The sequence below is a fragment of the Monodon monoceros genome, unplaced genomic scaffold (assembly GCF_005190385.1).
Source record: "Monodon monoceros isolate NGI ecotype Baffin Bay Population unplaced genomic scaffold, NGI_Narwhal_1 Super_Scaffold_3, whole genome shotgun sequence".
NCBI lineage: Eukaryota > Metazoa > Chordata > Mammalia > Artiodactyla > Monodontidae > Monodon > Monodon monoceros.
This window is the reverse complement of record NW_021703780.1, coordinates 32611483-32628314: the sequence shown is the minus strand read 5'-3', so window position 1 is coordinate 32628314 and position 16832 is coordinate 32611483. Positions and strand designations below refer to the sequence as shown.

Below are 16832 nucleotides of genomic sequence, written 5' to 3'. Positions count from 1 at the left end.
ATATTTCACTCTGCTTTCCTGTTGCTTGCATGGTTTCTGAGGAAAAGTCAGATGTAATTCTTATCTTTGCTCTTCTGTAGGTAAGTTGTTTTTCTCTTCCGGCTTCTTTCAGGATTTTTTCTTTATCTTTGATTTTCTGTAGTTTGAAAATGATATGCCTAGGTACAAGGTTTTTTGGTGTTTATCCCACTTGATGTTCTTTGAACTTCCTGGATTTATGGTTTGGTGCCTGCTATTCATTTAGGGAAATTCTCAATAAATATTGTTTTCAATATTCTGTTCCTTTCTCTCGTTCCTCTCTTTTTTGTATTCCTATTACACATGTTAAACCTTTTGTAGGTGTCCCATAGTTCATGGATATTCTGTTGTGTTTTCCTTCCAGTCTTTTTTCTCTTTGCTTTTCAGCCTTAGAGCTTTCTTTTTTTCCCCCAAGACGTATATTTAAAGGTTTGGTTTTTTTTAACTTTTTATTTTATACTGGAGTATAGCAGATTAACAATGTTGTGATTGTTTCAGGTGCACAGCAAAGGGAATCAGCCATACATATACATGTATCCATTCTCCCCCAAACTCCCCTCCCATACATGAGCCTTAGAGCTTTCTGTTGAGACATCCCTAAGCTCAGAGGTTCTTTCCTCGGCTATATCCAATCTACCAATAAGTCCATCAAAGTCTGTCTTCATTTCTGTTTCAGTGTTTTTGATCTCTGGCATTTCTTTTTGGTTCTTTCTTAGGATTTCAATCTCTGTTTATATTGCCCATCTGTTCTTGCAGGCTGTCTACTGTATCCATTAGGGCCGTTAGCATATTAATCATAATTGTTTTTAATTCCAGGTCTGGTAATTCCAATATCTGAGTCTGATTTTGATGCTTGCTCTGTCTCTTCAAACTGTATTTTTTGGTCTTTTAGTGTGTCTTATAAATTTTTCTTGATCGCTAGACATGTGATATACTGGGTAAAAGGGATCTTGTAAATAGTCCTTTAATAATGTGGTGGTACAAACATAGAGAACAGACTTGTGGTTGCCAAGGGAGGAGGGGGGTGTGAGGGGGGGAAGTGTTGGGAGTTTGGGCTTAGCAGATGCAATCCTATTGTATATAGGATGGATAAACAACAGGGTACTACATTATAGCACAGGGAACTATATTCAATATCCTGTGATAAACCATAATGGAAAAGAATATGAAAAAGAATATATATATATGTATAACTGAGTCACTTTGCTGTACAGCAGAAATTAACACAACACTGTAAATCAGCTATACTTCAATAAAATTTAAAAAAAACAAAAAGCATCTGCTAGAAAATGTGTAACAGGAAAAAAAATAACGTGGTGGTAATGGGTCAGGGAGTAGAAGCATTCCATAGTTGTGTGATTAAGTCTCAGTCTTTTAGTGTGCCTGTACCTCTGAGCTGTGAACTTCACATGTGTTTCTCAATGCCCCTGCATTCCCCCTTTAGTTGGGACAGGATGGCTAGAGTGGGCTGGAATTGGGTATTTCCCTTTTTTCAGGTCAGTTTGACTGATAATACCCCAGCAGGTTAGGCTCTGATTAAATAGTTTCTTCTGCAGGCAGACTTTGTTAAGAATAGAATGCTCTGGAATATTACAAAGTGGTTCATTTTACCCATCTTCTGCTGGAAGCACGAGAGAATTTTTCTCTGATATTCACTGTGAGAACCTAGTAGAACTCCAGGAAATTAAAGTCACTAAAGTATGAGACCCCCATGACCAGGTCGCTGGAAATTTTTTTTTTTTTTTATGGCTGTGTTGAGTCTTCATTGCGTTGCACAGGCTTCTCATTGCGGTGGCTTCTCGTTGCGGAGCGCGGGCTCTAGGCATGCGGGCTTCAGTAGTTGTGGCACGCGGACTTCAGTAGTTGTGGCTCACAGGCTTCAGTAGTTGTGGCTCACGGGCTCTAGAGCTCAGGCTCAGTAGTTGTGGTGCACAGGCTTAGTTGCTCCACGACATGTGGGATCTTCCCAGACCAGGATCGAACCCGTATCCCCTGCATTGGCAGGCGGATTCTTAACCACTGAGCCACCAGGGAAGTCCTCCTGGAATTTTTAATTTTTCAGACTTGATCACACTGAGCCTTCAACAGTTGGTTAATTACAGTTCATGTTTCCCTACCTCAGCACTGGTTCCTGTGGAGGTTTGTGCTAGTGGCTTTCTGCTCTCATAAGTTGTTATTCTCTGTGTTCTCTCCTGTTCTCTCCTGTTGGTCTCTCCAATTTTGGGGTTAGCAGTTTGCCCTATGACTTCACTTGTCTTACTTGTCTAAGAAGAGTTGTTGATATTTCAGTTTGTTCAGCTTTTTACTGTTGTTAGGACAGAGTGGCGACCTCCAAACTTCTTACATGCTGGGCTGGAAACTGCAAGTCTGTGCTCATTTTTTTAAAGCATATTTTCCTGAATATAGAATTTTGGGTTGATACTTTCTTTTCCTTTTCAGTGTTTTAAAGATCCTGACCTCTATGGTTTCTGATGATAAGTCAGCTTTTATTAGCATATCTATATTCCCTTATGTGAAATGTGTTGGCTTTCTGTAGCTGCCTTCAAGTTTTTTACTTTATCTTTGAATTTTAACAGTTTGATTATGATACGCCTAGCTATATGTTCTTTGTATTTATCTTCTTGGGGCTCCTTGAGTTTCTTGGATCTGTAAGTTGATGTCTTTAACCAAATTTGGGAAATTTAGGTTACTATATCTTCAAATATATTTTCTGCCTTGTTTTTGCCACTCTTGGGACTCCAGTTACAGTATAATTGAGGGACTGTAATTAGTACAGCAGTGCATATGTATAACCTATCAATATAAATTTATTAATATAAATATATATGTAATATGAGTATATTTACATATAGATAGATGGTGCGTGCTCTAAACATTCTAATAAAAGGGATCCATGATCAAGAGAGTTTGGAGATGGGTGCTTTCACCAACCCCCAACTTACCTTTAATATAATGCCATTTAACGACTGGTACAGTAACTATGCACATTTGTCTTTTCTGTTAAATGATGGGCTCCTAGAGGACAAGCCACTGGCTTTACTTTTCTTAATAATTATATAAAAATATAAAGACAATGGTTCTCAGATTTTTAAAAATCCCAAAATATTATCTGTGAGAGGCAAAGTAAAATAGAAAGTCGCTAAAAATAGGAATAGAAACAGTGGAGAAAAATATACCAGGCCAAAAGTATGATACAAAAGAAAGCTAAAGGGCTTCCCTGGTGGCGCAGTGATTGAGAGTCCGCCTGCCGATGCAGGGGACGTGGGTTCGTGCCCCGGTCCGGGAAGATCCCACGTGCCGCGGAGCGGCTGGGCCCGTGAGCCATGGCCGCTGGGCCTGCGCGTCTGGAGCCTGTGCTCCACAACGGGAGAGGCCACAGCAGTGAGAGGGCTGCATACCGCAAAAAAAAAAAAAAGAAAGAAAGCTAAAGTAGCAGTTTTCATATTTGACAAATTTAATATTTATGGTAGAAAACGTAAGGGACACAGAAAGACAGCCCAATTAAAAAATGGGCAAAGGATTTGAATAGACATTTCTCTAAATGCTCCGGTTGGTTATAGTTGCACAACCTTGTAAATATATTAAGAACCACTAAGTTGTATACTTTAAGAAGGCGAATTTTATAATATGTGAATTATATCTCAATTTTAAAAAAGTGATCTGGGGCTTCCCTGGTGGCGCAGTGGTTGAGAGTCCGCCTACCGATGCAGGGGACACGGGTTCGTGCCCCAGTCCGGGAAGATCCCACATGCTGCGGAGCGGCTGGGCCCGTGAGCCATGGCCGCTGAGCCTGCGTGTCCGGAGCCTGTGCTCCGCAACGGGAGAGGCCACAACAGTGAGAGGCCCACGTACCGCAAAAATAAATAAATAAATAAAATAAAATAAAATTAAAAAGTGATCTGTATATTTTGTCTTAAAGACCAAACCTCACTTAATTCTCAAGGCTTAGAGCCATGCAGATTGTTCTCCCACTATATTTATTGCAAAAAGAATTAGAAACAAATAACAAAAGAGTAGGTTAAACAAAGTTTGAGAACTAACATTGCTAACATTAAGTAAAAGAAAATCACTGAAATTACTGAGGAAATTTAGAAACAGAACTGAATATAAGATTACATGTTGAAATTTGGGGGGCATAGCTAAAGTAGTATTTAGAAGGAAATGTATAACTTTAAAATGTTTGCCCAAAAAAATAAAGGTTAAAAATAAACTATACAAACATACATTTCCTGGCTGTGTCTGCTGAAAGGGCCTAGAAACAATGAAACTACCATAGCAGTGAGCATGCCTGGTACCCAAATACTGGTTTCTAAATACCGTTGACCAATAAAAAGAATCAGAGTTCTATGGAGGAATGATTGATTCCAGGGCTGGGACAAGGAAGATAAAAAATTAGCCTGGAACATGTTATGTTGCCAGAGGTAAGAAAGTCCTCAAAAAGGAACAGGGCCTGTTGAAAGGGCATGGGGACCAAACTGAAAGAGTTCCCAATGGCCATAGCTAAAACAATTTGGGTAATGAAATAAGTAATGATAGTATTAAATTATAACCCATAGAATAAAATAAATATCCATGAGTCCGTACTCTTTGAGTAAATAAGTGGGAGAGAAGGGATGTTTTCAGTAGTTTTCCTGTATTGAAGAGTTACAGTTAATAAATAAAACAGAAAATCATCATTAGGCAAGTAACACAGTAATAATTGTAGTCTAGATCCATTGGTAGATGCTAAAGCTAGTGGATGAAATTTTGAGGAGAAATAGGAGGATGTTTGCATAGTCGCAAAGTATCTCCCCAAATATATTTAATTACAAAAGGAACAATAACAACTTTACAGTGAAGAAATCCGGCAGACACCATCTTAATGAAGTGAGCAAAGGTAACATCACCAGTAATAAAGCATATCAGATCAACACGTGCCCCATGTTATGATGCACTGAGAAAGACACAGCATCATTCCTCTGGTGTTTTCGCCAAAAATGCATAACTCAGTCTAATCATGAAAACATCACAAACGCAAATTGTGGAACATCTGCAAAATAACTAACCAGTACTCTTCAAAAGGGTTATGGTCTCAAAGCCAAGAAAAGACTGGGGAACTGTCAATCTTTTGGAGATTAAGGAGAAATTACATTTAATGTAATGTGGGAGCCTGTGTTGGATCCAGAAAAGAAAAAAAGGACCTTAGTGGGAAAACCAATGATATTTGAATAAGGTCTGTAGTTAATAATATTGTACCAATGTTTTTGGTACAATTTCCTTGTCCAATTTCCTTGTACTATGGTTAACATTAAGGAAAGCTTGGTAAGGGTGTAAAGGAACTCTACTATTTTTGCAATTTTTCTATAAATAAAATTATTTCAAAGATAAAAAAGAAAAATAAGGTAAACATCGAGTTCAGGAAGTTTGTAGAAATAGAACAGTTGAGCACACTCAAAGGTAAAAGAAGAAAGGAAATAAAAAGATCAGAAAATGAAGCAAAAGTAAAAAGTTGAGATACTTACTCTCTGGAATTATTAAGGTAGTTTTCTGAGAAGACTGAGTAAGAAAAGAGAAGATACACATATATAAAATTCAGAATGAAGATTGAGACGTACACTCACTGCATTCCTTTTAGTGATGTCATTTCTTGCCGAACCTGGGCCCTCTCCGTTGTTGTGATTAAAAAGCAAATACCTGTGGAATAAGAAATGAGGGTGGTGGTATCCAGTCTGATTCTGAGATTTGAGAAATTGTGCAGTGCCTAACAGGTACTAAGTTCTTTGAGTCTAACTGTTTGATAAATAGAATGATTAGGTGTTTCATTTGGTCTAGTGATACCCTGAAAGAAACTGTTGAGACACTAAAGATGCCATGAACTAAGAAAGTTTGACAGCCTCCGAAATATGAGAATTATGAATAAGTAAATGCTAAAAAGAACTTGAAAATGTAGATGAAATGGATAAATTTGTACGAAAATGATAGGCAACTTGAATATAGTATGAAGACATTGGAATGGTAATCAAAGATCTTCCCTCCCAAAAATCGCATACCTGGATGACTGTGTATGGGTGAGTTCTATCAAATTTTGAAGGAACAGTTAATTCCTTTCTTAAACAAGTTACTGCAGAAAAGAGGGAAAGAGTGAATACTGCCTAACTCTTTATGCAGCTACTTAATAAGCTTGATTTGAAACCCTGATAAATTCAAAAGGAGATATTATAAAGCCATTTCCCTTATTAATGTAGATGAAAGGGATCCTAAATAAAATATTAGCTATCTGAATCCAAGAATATACTAAAAGAGTGATGCATCATGATCAAATGGAATTTAGTTTAACAATCCAAAGGTAGTTCATCTTTAAAACAATTATTGATGTAATTCACCATTTTAATAGTTGAGAAAAGAAAAATGTTTTTCTGATTTGATTCAGAAAAGCATTTTATGTATTTCAATTATTGTTTGTGATTTAATTCTTAGCAAACAAAGAATATATAAGGGAACTTTATTGAGTATTTGTATATTAGATTTTTTAAAGTTTTTTATTATAGACAGTTTCAAACATAATAAAGGTAGGGTGAGTGGTACAATAGACGTGACAGGGAATCATTGCTCAGCTTCAGCAATTATCAATATATGGCAACTCTTTTTAATCTATATACACACACATACACTCTCATACACTTTTTTCCTGCCCTGCTAGATTATTTTGAAGCATATTCCAGACAACATGCTCTTTTTAATCAATACTGAGTATGTACCTTTTTTCTCTATAACCATTAATATCCTAAAATAATTAACACTAATTCCTTAATATTATCTGCTGTCTAGCAGAGTTGAAATTGTCCTGATTGACTCATAACTGTGAATTTAGAGTTCACACATTGCATTTGGCTGTTATTCTTCATTTTTTCTTTTAAACTATAACAGCTCTTTTACCTCTTTCCTTCCTTCTTTTTTCCATTATGTTACTAAGAAACCAGGTCATTTGTTCTATGGAATTTTCCACATTCTAGATTTGGCTGATTGTGGCCCCATGGTGTTGCTTAAATGTTTCTTTTTTCCCTGTCTTTCCTCGAAACAGGTAGTTAGGCTTGATTAACTTCTATTATTGGGGGGGGAGTGGATAATAATTTCATAATTATTGATGCATAACTTTTTTTTTAACGAACTTTATTCTTTTTTTTTGCGGTACGCGGGCCTCTCACTGTTGTGGCCTCTCCCGTTGCGGAGCACAGGCTCCAGATGCGCAGGCTCAGCGGCCATGGCTCACGGGCCTAGCTGCTTCACGGCATGTGGGATCTTCCCGGACCGGGGCACGAACCCGTGTCCCCTGCATCAGCAGGCAGACTCTCAACCACTGCGCCACCAGGGAAGCCCAACTTTATTATTTTTATTTATTTATTTTTGGCTGCATTGGGTCTTCGTTGCTGCGCGGGCTTTTTCTAGTTGCAGGGAACAGGGGCCACTCTTCGTTGTGGTGCGCGGGCTTCTCATTACGGTGGCTTCTGTTGTTGTGGAGCACAGGCTCTAGGCACGTGGGCTTCAGTAGTTGTGGCATGTGGGCTCAGTAGTTGTGGCTCAAGGTCTCTAGAGCACAGGCTCAGTAGTTGTGGTGCACGGGCTTAGTTGCTCCACGGCATGTGGGATCTTCCCGGACCAGGGCTCGAACCTGTGTCCCCTGCATTGGCAGGTAGATTCTTAACCACGACGCCACCAAGGAAGCCTGATGCATAACTTCTTAATTCTTAATATCAGGAAGTATATGATGCTTGGCTGCTTTTGTTAAAATTGATCAGTGGGTTTAGGCACCTGGCACAAGTAACCATCGTGAAGGTCTCCAGCAGCCTCTTATTTATTGATGTTTTTTGCCGCGCCCTGTGGCATGTGGGATCTTAGTTCCCCAACCAGGGATTTAACCTGTGCCCCCTGTGTTGGAAGCACGGAGTCTTAACCACTGCCAGGGAAGTCCCTCCATCAGCCTTTTTACCTAATGGTTTAGCAGTCACTGATGCTTGCTGCCTGGATCGTTATTCATTAGGGGGTAGCAAAATGTTGCTACTCTAATTTATCATCTCTTCTTTGTTTATAAGCTAGTCTTTTATGAAAGAAACAGTCCTCATCGATCCTTCGATAACCCTGAGGCAGTTTATATAGGAAAGACAAGATAAATGCTTGATTCTTTCTAGAAGAGCACTTTCTTAGTAAACCTACAGTGAACATAATACTTAGATGTGTTTACTTTAATATCTAAAGTAAGAAAAGGGTGCCTACTACTACTGCTCTTGTTTAACATATTACTAGAAGTTCTTGTCAACAGTATAAGGGAATCAGAATAACTATTGTAAGGAAAAAGATAAAATTGTCATTATGTACAGACTATACACATTTACTTCAGGGGAATAAAACAGAATCAGCAAACTATTAAAACTGCCTTGAGTTCATCAAGGGTCTTAAAAATCAATACTATTTCTTTTCATCATCCTTAACCAGCTAGAAAATGAAATTTTTAAAAAATGTGTATCATTAAAACAACAAAACCTAGAAAGTACCTAGATATTAGTCTAATCAAGAATACACAGGCCTCATTAAGAAAAATTTTAAACTTCAATAAAAGATATAGGAAATAATCATGGACATGATAATTTACTCTTATAAGGATATTATTACTCCTGAAGTTTATCAATAAATTCCAAATAATCTCTGTCAAAATTTTAGCTGGGTATTTTCGAGGAACTCTGTAAACTTACTGTGTAGAAGAATAAATAATAATTCATGAATAGTTAAATCAACCTTTAAAAAAGGAGAATAACGGGGAATTTACCCTATCAGATATTAAGATATATCAATACTACAAAAAGCCATAGTAATACCGTGTGGAATAGTATAAGAACAAACAAATAGATCACTCTTAGAGAGCTTAGATAATAGACCCAAGGATATATGGGAACTTAATATGTTATATAGGTGACAGCACAATCAATAGGTAAAAGTTAGGTTGTTTAGTAAATGGTTTTAGAAAAAGCAGCTCATTATATATGGAGAAGTAAAACAGTATCTCTATCCTATGTCATATGCAAAGGTAGATTCCAGATGGATTAAACACCTAAATGGGGAAGATAAAACCAAAAGGTTTAATAGAAGAAAATTATTTTCTTTAAAAACATATATATTTTTGTGACCTAGGGTTGGGGAAGGAACTTCTAAAACCTCAAAGCACAAACGAATTTTTGTGTAAATTTAATTGCATCAAAATAGGGAGCTCTATTTAACAAAGGACCCCATGGGCAAAACTAATATACATGTGACAAATGGGAGGCAATATTTGCAATGTTTAAATTGCCAAGTGATTAATGTCCTCTATACTAGACTCTATAGGAAACTCCTGCAAATAAACAAGATAAAGGAAGCAATCCCAGCAGAAAAATGGGCAAAGGATATAAACAGGCAGTTTATAGAAAAGGAAATCCTCAAAGCAGTAAGCATATGAAGAGTTGCTCAAATGTATTAGCAGTCAGAGAAATACAAACTAAAACAGTAAGATAGGGGCTTCCCTGGTGGCTCAGTGGTTAAGAATCCTCCTGCCAGTGCAGGGGACACGGGTTCGAGCCCTGGCCCAGGAAGATCCCACATGCTGCGGAGCAACTAAGCCCATGTGCCACAACTGCTGAGCCTGTGCTCTAGAGCCCGCAAGCCACAACTACTGAGCCTGTGTGCCACAACTACTGAAGCCCGCGCACCTAGAGCCTGTGCTCTGCAACAAGAGAAGCCACTGCAATGAGAAGCACATGCACTGCAATGAAGAGTAGCCCCCACTCGCTGCAACTAGGGAAAGCCCACGTGCAGCAATGAGGACCCAATGCAGCCAAAAAAAAAAAAAAACAAGACAGTAAGATATTTCATATATGTTAAGCTGGCACATATTAGCAAACGAGATAAAAACCAAATGCTAATGAAGATGCAGGTTATAAAAACTCTTACCAAAAAAAAACTCTTACACACTGCTGGGGCACATGTAGCCACTCTGGACAGTAGCATGGCACTCAGAATTAAAACTCTATATGTATATGACCCAGCAATTCTGCTCTTGCGTTTATATGCCGAAGAAAGTCTCAGTCAGATCCATAAGAAAACATTTACAGGGATATTCATTGCAGCATTATTTGTGGTAGAAAGGCATTAGAGGTAATCCAGGTGTCCGGTGCAGGGATAGTAGAGAGAAAAAATGTTTTGGATACATGCCATGGCATATTATATACCAATCAGAAACAGCAAATCAAATGTGCACATACAAAATGAATGAATTATGTTACAGAATTGAAAAAGAACAGAATGAGATATAACACAGTAAGATTTACACACATCAAAAATACATGCACTCGGGGCTTCCCTGGTGGCACAGTGGTTGAGAGTCTGCCTGCCGATGCAGGGGACACGGGTTCATGCCCGGGTCCGGGAAGATCCCACATGCTGTGGAGCGGCTGGGCCCGTGAGCCATGGCCGCTGAGCCTGCGCGTCCAGAGCCTGTGCTCTGCAGTGGGAGAGGCCACAGCAGTAGGAGGCCCGCGTACCACAAAAAAAAAAAAAAAAAATACATGCATTCAGTAAACAATAAGGATTTACTGTATAGCACAGGAAACTATATTCAGCATCTTGTAATAACCTATAATGGAAAAGAATCTGAAATATATGTATGTACACACACACATATATATATCCAAATCACTCTGCTGTACACGTGAAACTAATAAAATATTGTAAATCAACTACAATTTTAAAAATAAATTTTTTTTTAAATACATGCATTCAAAACATTTTGCAAGAACACATACAAATTAAAGGGCACACAATAGGCATAGTAGGATGGTTGCTTATGAGGATACAGAAACAAGGATAAGGGGAAATTTAAAGATTTTCATGACACCTCATCTCATTTCATAGAATCATAGAAATTATTTAAGATATGATCTGTAAATGTATCTAAATGGCAGTATGATAAAAGCAAATGAAATGATCGAAGGCACCACTGTCAACCCATTCACTTTGTGGAACTCCTACTCCCCCATCAGGATGTCTTATGGACCATAGGTTTGTGTGACCATCAGATATACAGACCGAGTGTGGAGACCCATGTCAGCTTGTATATTGAACACTTAATACGTTATTGCCATTTAAATTAGTTAAAATATCTTAAGAATTTATAATATTTAAAATCTATTCCATATACATCTGTGTGTTTTAATATAAAATAGGATTTCCCCAAATCTTTAGGGAAAATTGCCATTCTAGTAATATGTGCCTTCTAAGACCCCCTAGTGCACATCCAGTATGAGAAGCAGGTTCTTAAGCTGACTGCATTTGGGAAAAATAATTTCTTTTCTTCTAACACTTAAGGCATTTCACTATTCTGGCTCTTCCAAGATGGATTCCAATTTGAAATATTATGTGGTAAAATATACAGTTATTTTATGACACTCTGATTTTTTTTTTTTCTTTAACTTTACAGAGACTGTGCAGTTGATCCAACTTGTGTTTTATGCATGGAGTGCTTTTTGGGAAGTATTCACAGAGACCATCGATATAGGGTTAGTAATATCCAGATAATAACCACACCTAGTATTGAATTTTATACTCAATACCTTTTCTTTTCAAAATTCCAAGATTTAACACTGAAACAGGGGAAAGTGGTTTAAGAAATGTGTTACTCAAATACCATTAAACATGCGATGGCAGTGTAGAGATGAATTATGAATCCAGATTTCATGGAACACATGGTTTAAGATTAAAAGACTATAGATAACAGCTCTTTCAGTATTGGTTTTCAACTAGTTTGTTTTGTTATTTTTTTTAATGTTTACTATCTTTATAATTCTAGGTTTATAAAGCAAGTTATCAAAAATTAGAGGATAAAGGTGAGAGTTAAAATGCAAGAGGGAGGTTCTGAAGGGAGATGAGTGAGCAATGAAGTAAAAGTGACAGGATTATACCATTAAGAAATGGTTCTATCTGTTGGTCAGCTTCTACAGAATTGTCATTTCTTAATATTAAAGAGGCATCTACTACAATGTAGAAAAGGGCCAACTTCAGAACATAAGACTAATCAATTTTTTTTTTTAACTGCTGTAATGCAATCAGTACTTTTCCAAAAATCAAGTATGTTTGCTTTTAAGTCAGGGATACAAAATACATAGGCAGATTATTGCTAAGCCTGTCCTGGTTCCTCTACTGGAAGCTGAAGACAGAGCTATGAACATTCAAAAATTTAGGGAACTGTTAGTAGCTGGAACTTTTCACCCTAATCTCAAATAAAACTAGAGAAGAAATACTACAATCTTACTAATTCAAGACTTTTGATTCAGGACTTTTCCTCCTGTTTGTTTTTATTTCCTCTACCCGAGTATTGTTAACAGTGAACTAAAACAGCTGCAAAATTGAATTCATATTTTTATATGTTCTTTTTTTTTTTTTTTTTGCGGTACACGGGCCTTTCACTGTTGTGGCCTCTCCCACTGCGGAGCGCAGGCTCAGTGGCCATGGCTCATGGGCCCAGCCGCTCCATGACATGTGGGATCTTCCTGGACCGGGGCACGAACCCGTGTCCCCTGCATTGGCAGGCGGACTCTCAACCACTGTGCCACCAGTGAAGCCCTATATGTTCTTTTTATTTTCATAAATCAGTAAGAGAATCCTAGTTTGCTTTAAACTGTTCTACCTATCTTTGGTTACCAGAACACGCATAAAAGCTATAGGGTGATGTTATTTTCCATATGGCTGCCTGCCCACGTTTCTTGGCATATATCTTTGCAGCCCCTAAGAATAACTGTCATTTGTGAGTTTACATTAATTACCTTGTGATATGTAACACACAAATACTTTGGGCAAAATATGAAAGGCTCTTTCTAAAATTTCCTTCTCATACCCATCCATAAACTCTCACAGTATTTTTTAAAAAAGCAAAATTTCCAGTCTACTAATTATTAAATAATAGGTTTTATCTTGCTAGATTCCTTGAATCATTGCTACATCTTAAGGAAGCATGAATAATTTTGAAGCCCACAGGTGGTAAAAGGTTTTATGACTAGGCACTCAGTGTTTCCTTTTCAAAGAACGCTATTTAGAGAGTGTTAGAAAAGAAAAATAAACTATTTCTGTAGTTTTTTTGGTCACTTTCTCTAATGCAGATGCACTCTTATTAGACTTTCGTAGAAGATAGCAGCTATAGGAATCTTTGTCACTCTTGAATCTGTTACGTTATAACCTGGTAGCATCCAATTTAGCCAAAACCTATTAAGAAAGCCCTTGTTATTTTCCTAATTAGGAAGTCATGCAAGTGGACATATTTTACCTCTTTAAAATAGCTGTAGCTTGCTAGACACTACAGAATAGCTTATTTTATTTTGAAATCACTTAAATTAGCCTATAGGCTTATTTAAAATCAGCTTTAAAACATTGAGAGGTTTGGTATTTTATTTAATTTTATCCCTCCAAAGAAATTAACACTTCAGCAACGTTATTTCCTTAGCACTTGATATTCCTATTTATAATCCAATAGCCCTCAGTAAATACTTATTGACAAGATACTTTACAATTTTTTTTCAAGATGACAACATCAGGAGGTGGAGGTTTCTGTGACTGTGGTGATACTGAAGCTTGGAAAGAGGGTCCTTACTGTCAGAAACATGACCTTAACACCTCTGAAATTGAGGAAGAAGAGGTAAAAACATTTTCACAAAATTGTTCCTAAGGAAATACTGTCTTAACCATGTGTTTGAAATATTTTCAGACATAAGAATTAGGTTATAATATAGCAATGGATAAATAAAATATCAATAGTCCTCTCACTATTAACAGTGACCAAGTATATACTTCGAAAGTTTTTTGCATTTTATGGATGGCATACCAGTACTAGTAGAACACACTTGAAATTCTAGAAATTTAATTTAATTTGGACTTTTGCATTTGTTTGTTTTATTTTAAGCATATATGAGTTTTTTTAAGTCCTCATTTATTATTAAAGGGATTATTTTTCCTATATATGTAGATCAGTTAACTTAGTTGGTTTTTGTTTGTGTTGTGACTAAGACTTTGTAGATCAGATACCTTTCTTTTCTGTAGTCCTACATGGCAGCCAATCCTACTCATCATCTCCTGGTAAATCAGTGTCATTGGATATGTGATGAGACCAAACACTGGGATGATAGCTCAGTACAAGTTTTACTCATTCCAGCTGTAAATATGTGCTTTCTAAAATTGTTGTTGATCCTTTATTATTTTTCTCTAAATGATATTTGTAATGATATAATGGGCTCTCACTAAACAAATACTTGAAACTCTGCTGTTTGTGACAATTTGATGTTTAAGATCCTTATTTCAGATTTTAATTTTAAATGGCAGAGAGGTGGGTACATTAAAAGAACTTATGCATTGTTAGTAAGTAGGTCTGATACCGATTTGGGGCAAGTGGACCTTAATAGTCCTTCCTAGTGCACATGTCTTCCCGGTCTCAGATATTTTAACAGAACGACCAGAGAACTTACGGTGTAGGACAGTATCTTTTAGACTGTGTTTCACTGTGTTTTAGACAGATGAAAATTTGTGCAGAATGATTCAGTGCTATAGAAAACATATATTTGTTTGTGTTTCATTTGCTTTGTGCATGTGCTCTAGGATTTGCTACAGAGAGATGCCAAGTGATTAGGGTTTCAGATTTCTCCACTGCAATTGGAGCAGCTCTGTTTTTATCTCTTACATACTGGGTTGGCATTCTGTATATAAAAATATAAGCAAGGCAAACAAAGACATATTTGGAAAAAATGGTTTTGCTTTTGAAAAAAAATTGAAAGCTAGTGTAAAACTTTAGGACTCTGGGAGAAAATATTTGCAAGTCATATCTGATAAATGTCTGGTATCCAGAATATATATCTTACAACTCAACAACAAAAAACACAATTAAAAGTGGCCAGAGGACCTGAATAGACATTTCTCCAAAGAAGATATAATACAAGTGACCAACAAACACATGAAAACATGCTCAAGAGTATTAGTCATTAGGGAAATGTAAATCAAAACCACAGTGAGATACCACTTCACACCCACTAGGATGGCTGTAATCAAAAAAGTGGCAAATAGGTGTTGGCAAGGCTATAGAGAAACTGGAACTCTGTACAGTGCTAGTGGGAATGCAAAATGATTTAGCACTGTGGAAAACAGTTTGGCTATTCCTCAAATGTTAAACATTGCCATGTAAGCCTGTAATTTCACTTCTGGGTATATACCCAAAAGAATTAAAAACAAGTATTCAAATAAGTACATGCACACACATTAGTAGCAGCATTATTCATAATAGCCAAAAGGTGGAAACAGTCAAAATGTCTATCAGTATGTGAATGGATAAACATACAGTGTAATATTACTTAACTGTAAAAAGGAATGAAGTACTGATACGTGTTGCAACGTGGATGAACTTTCAAAACATCAGGATAAGTGAAAGAAGCCAGACACAAAGGGTCACATACTGTATTATTCCATTTATGTGAAATATCCAGAATAAATAAATCTGTAGAGAACACAGACTGGTGGTTGCCAGGGAATAGGGAAGGGAAAAATAGAGAAAAACTGCTTAATGGGTAAGGGGTTTTACTTTGTTGAAGTGATAGAAATGTCTTAGAACTAGATAGAGGTGATTGTGGCTCAGCATTATGAATGTACTAGATACCACCAGATTGTTCGCTTTAAATTTTCTAAGAAAAATTATGAATCTGCCTGCAGTTACTCTCTCGGCTTTATCCTCATATATTAGCGGGGTAGCTATCAAATAATGAAGACTTTGGTTAGTTTCCTGAATTTTTAAAAGATGCCAGCAAAATAACCTGCCTGGCTGAAATTGTATGGTCCTGCCTGGAGAATATATATTCCAGCAACTTGACAGAAAATCGAACCTCCAGACTTTGTCATTTAATTCCTATTTAAGAATTCAGTTAAGAGAAATGAAGTCTTCGAGAAGACTATAAGATATTAAAAAGATAACAGATAACATTATATTTAGCATACCTGGTCCCCACTCACTAAATCCATACATTATCTAGGGTTTTTCTATTTTATGCTTGAAATGGAAGAAAGCTATATAATATTTGAAATGAACCTTTTTAGCCTATCATAGAACTGTTTTTATTGAATGTAATTTTTTTGTTATACATTCAGCCTACATCTTAAGAAAAAGTTGTAAAAACTTTTATTATGTAGTTCTGTTGGGGTAGTGTTAAGTTCCACAGGTCTTCTCAACTTTTGGCATTTGGGGTGGGACATTCTTCATTGTACAGGCCAGGGATCAGCAAACCCTGGCCCCACAGGCCGGATCTTGTTTGCAACCTGTTACTGGCACCACCATAATCCAAGAATGGTTTTTATATTTTTAAATAGTTGAAGAAAAATCAATAAGGGTAGTATTTTGTGGCATGTGAAGATTATGTGAAATTCAAATTTCATTATCCATAAATAAAATTTTATGGCAACATAGCCACGCTTAATTGTTCATGTATTGTCTATAGCTGCTTTTCCACTACAACAGCAAAACTGAGTAGCTATGACAGAGACCCTGTAGCCTACAAAAACTGAAATACTTAGTGACTTTTTATAGAAAACCTTTACTGACCCCAGGTATACACTGTCAGAAGCACTGTGTTTATTGTACCTAATTCCCACTCATTAAATGGTAATAGCATCTTCCATCACCATGACAATAAATGCCCAACTAGTTTTCCAAATGGGCCCTTGAGCATGGGGGGTGAGTACAGAGGCTGGTGGGATGGTACCTTTCCTAGTGTCTCCTTTGTTGATCT

The 16832-nt window shown here is 36.9% G+C and overlaps 1 protein-coding gene across 8 annotated transcripts in view; it reads left to right on the top strand.

Moving 5' to 3' along the window:
- The window catches only part of UBR2 (ubiquitin protein ligase E3 component n-recognin 2), a 116255-nt gene that overhangs the window by 23563 nt on the left and 75860 nt on the right, over window positions 1-16832 (top strand). For 7 of the 8 annotated variants that reach the window (XR_003796844.1, XR_003796843.1, XM_029244313.1 and 4 more), the window contains exons 3-4: window positions 11501-11579; window positions 13595-13708. The exons of the other annotated variant lie outside the window; for it this stretch is intronic. Coding sequence is in view for 5 of the 7 variants with exons in the window: in XM_029244313.1 (XP_029100146.1) it covers window positions 11501-11579; window positions 13595-13708 (193 nt within the window). In the remaining 2 variants the exon portion in view is untranslated. The remainder of the gene's footprint in view (window positions 1-11500; window positions 11580-13594; window positions 13709-16832) is intronic. 8 annotated transcript variants of the gene reach the window in all.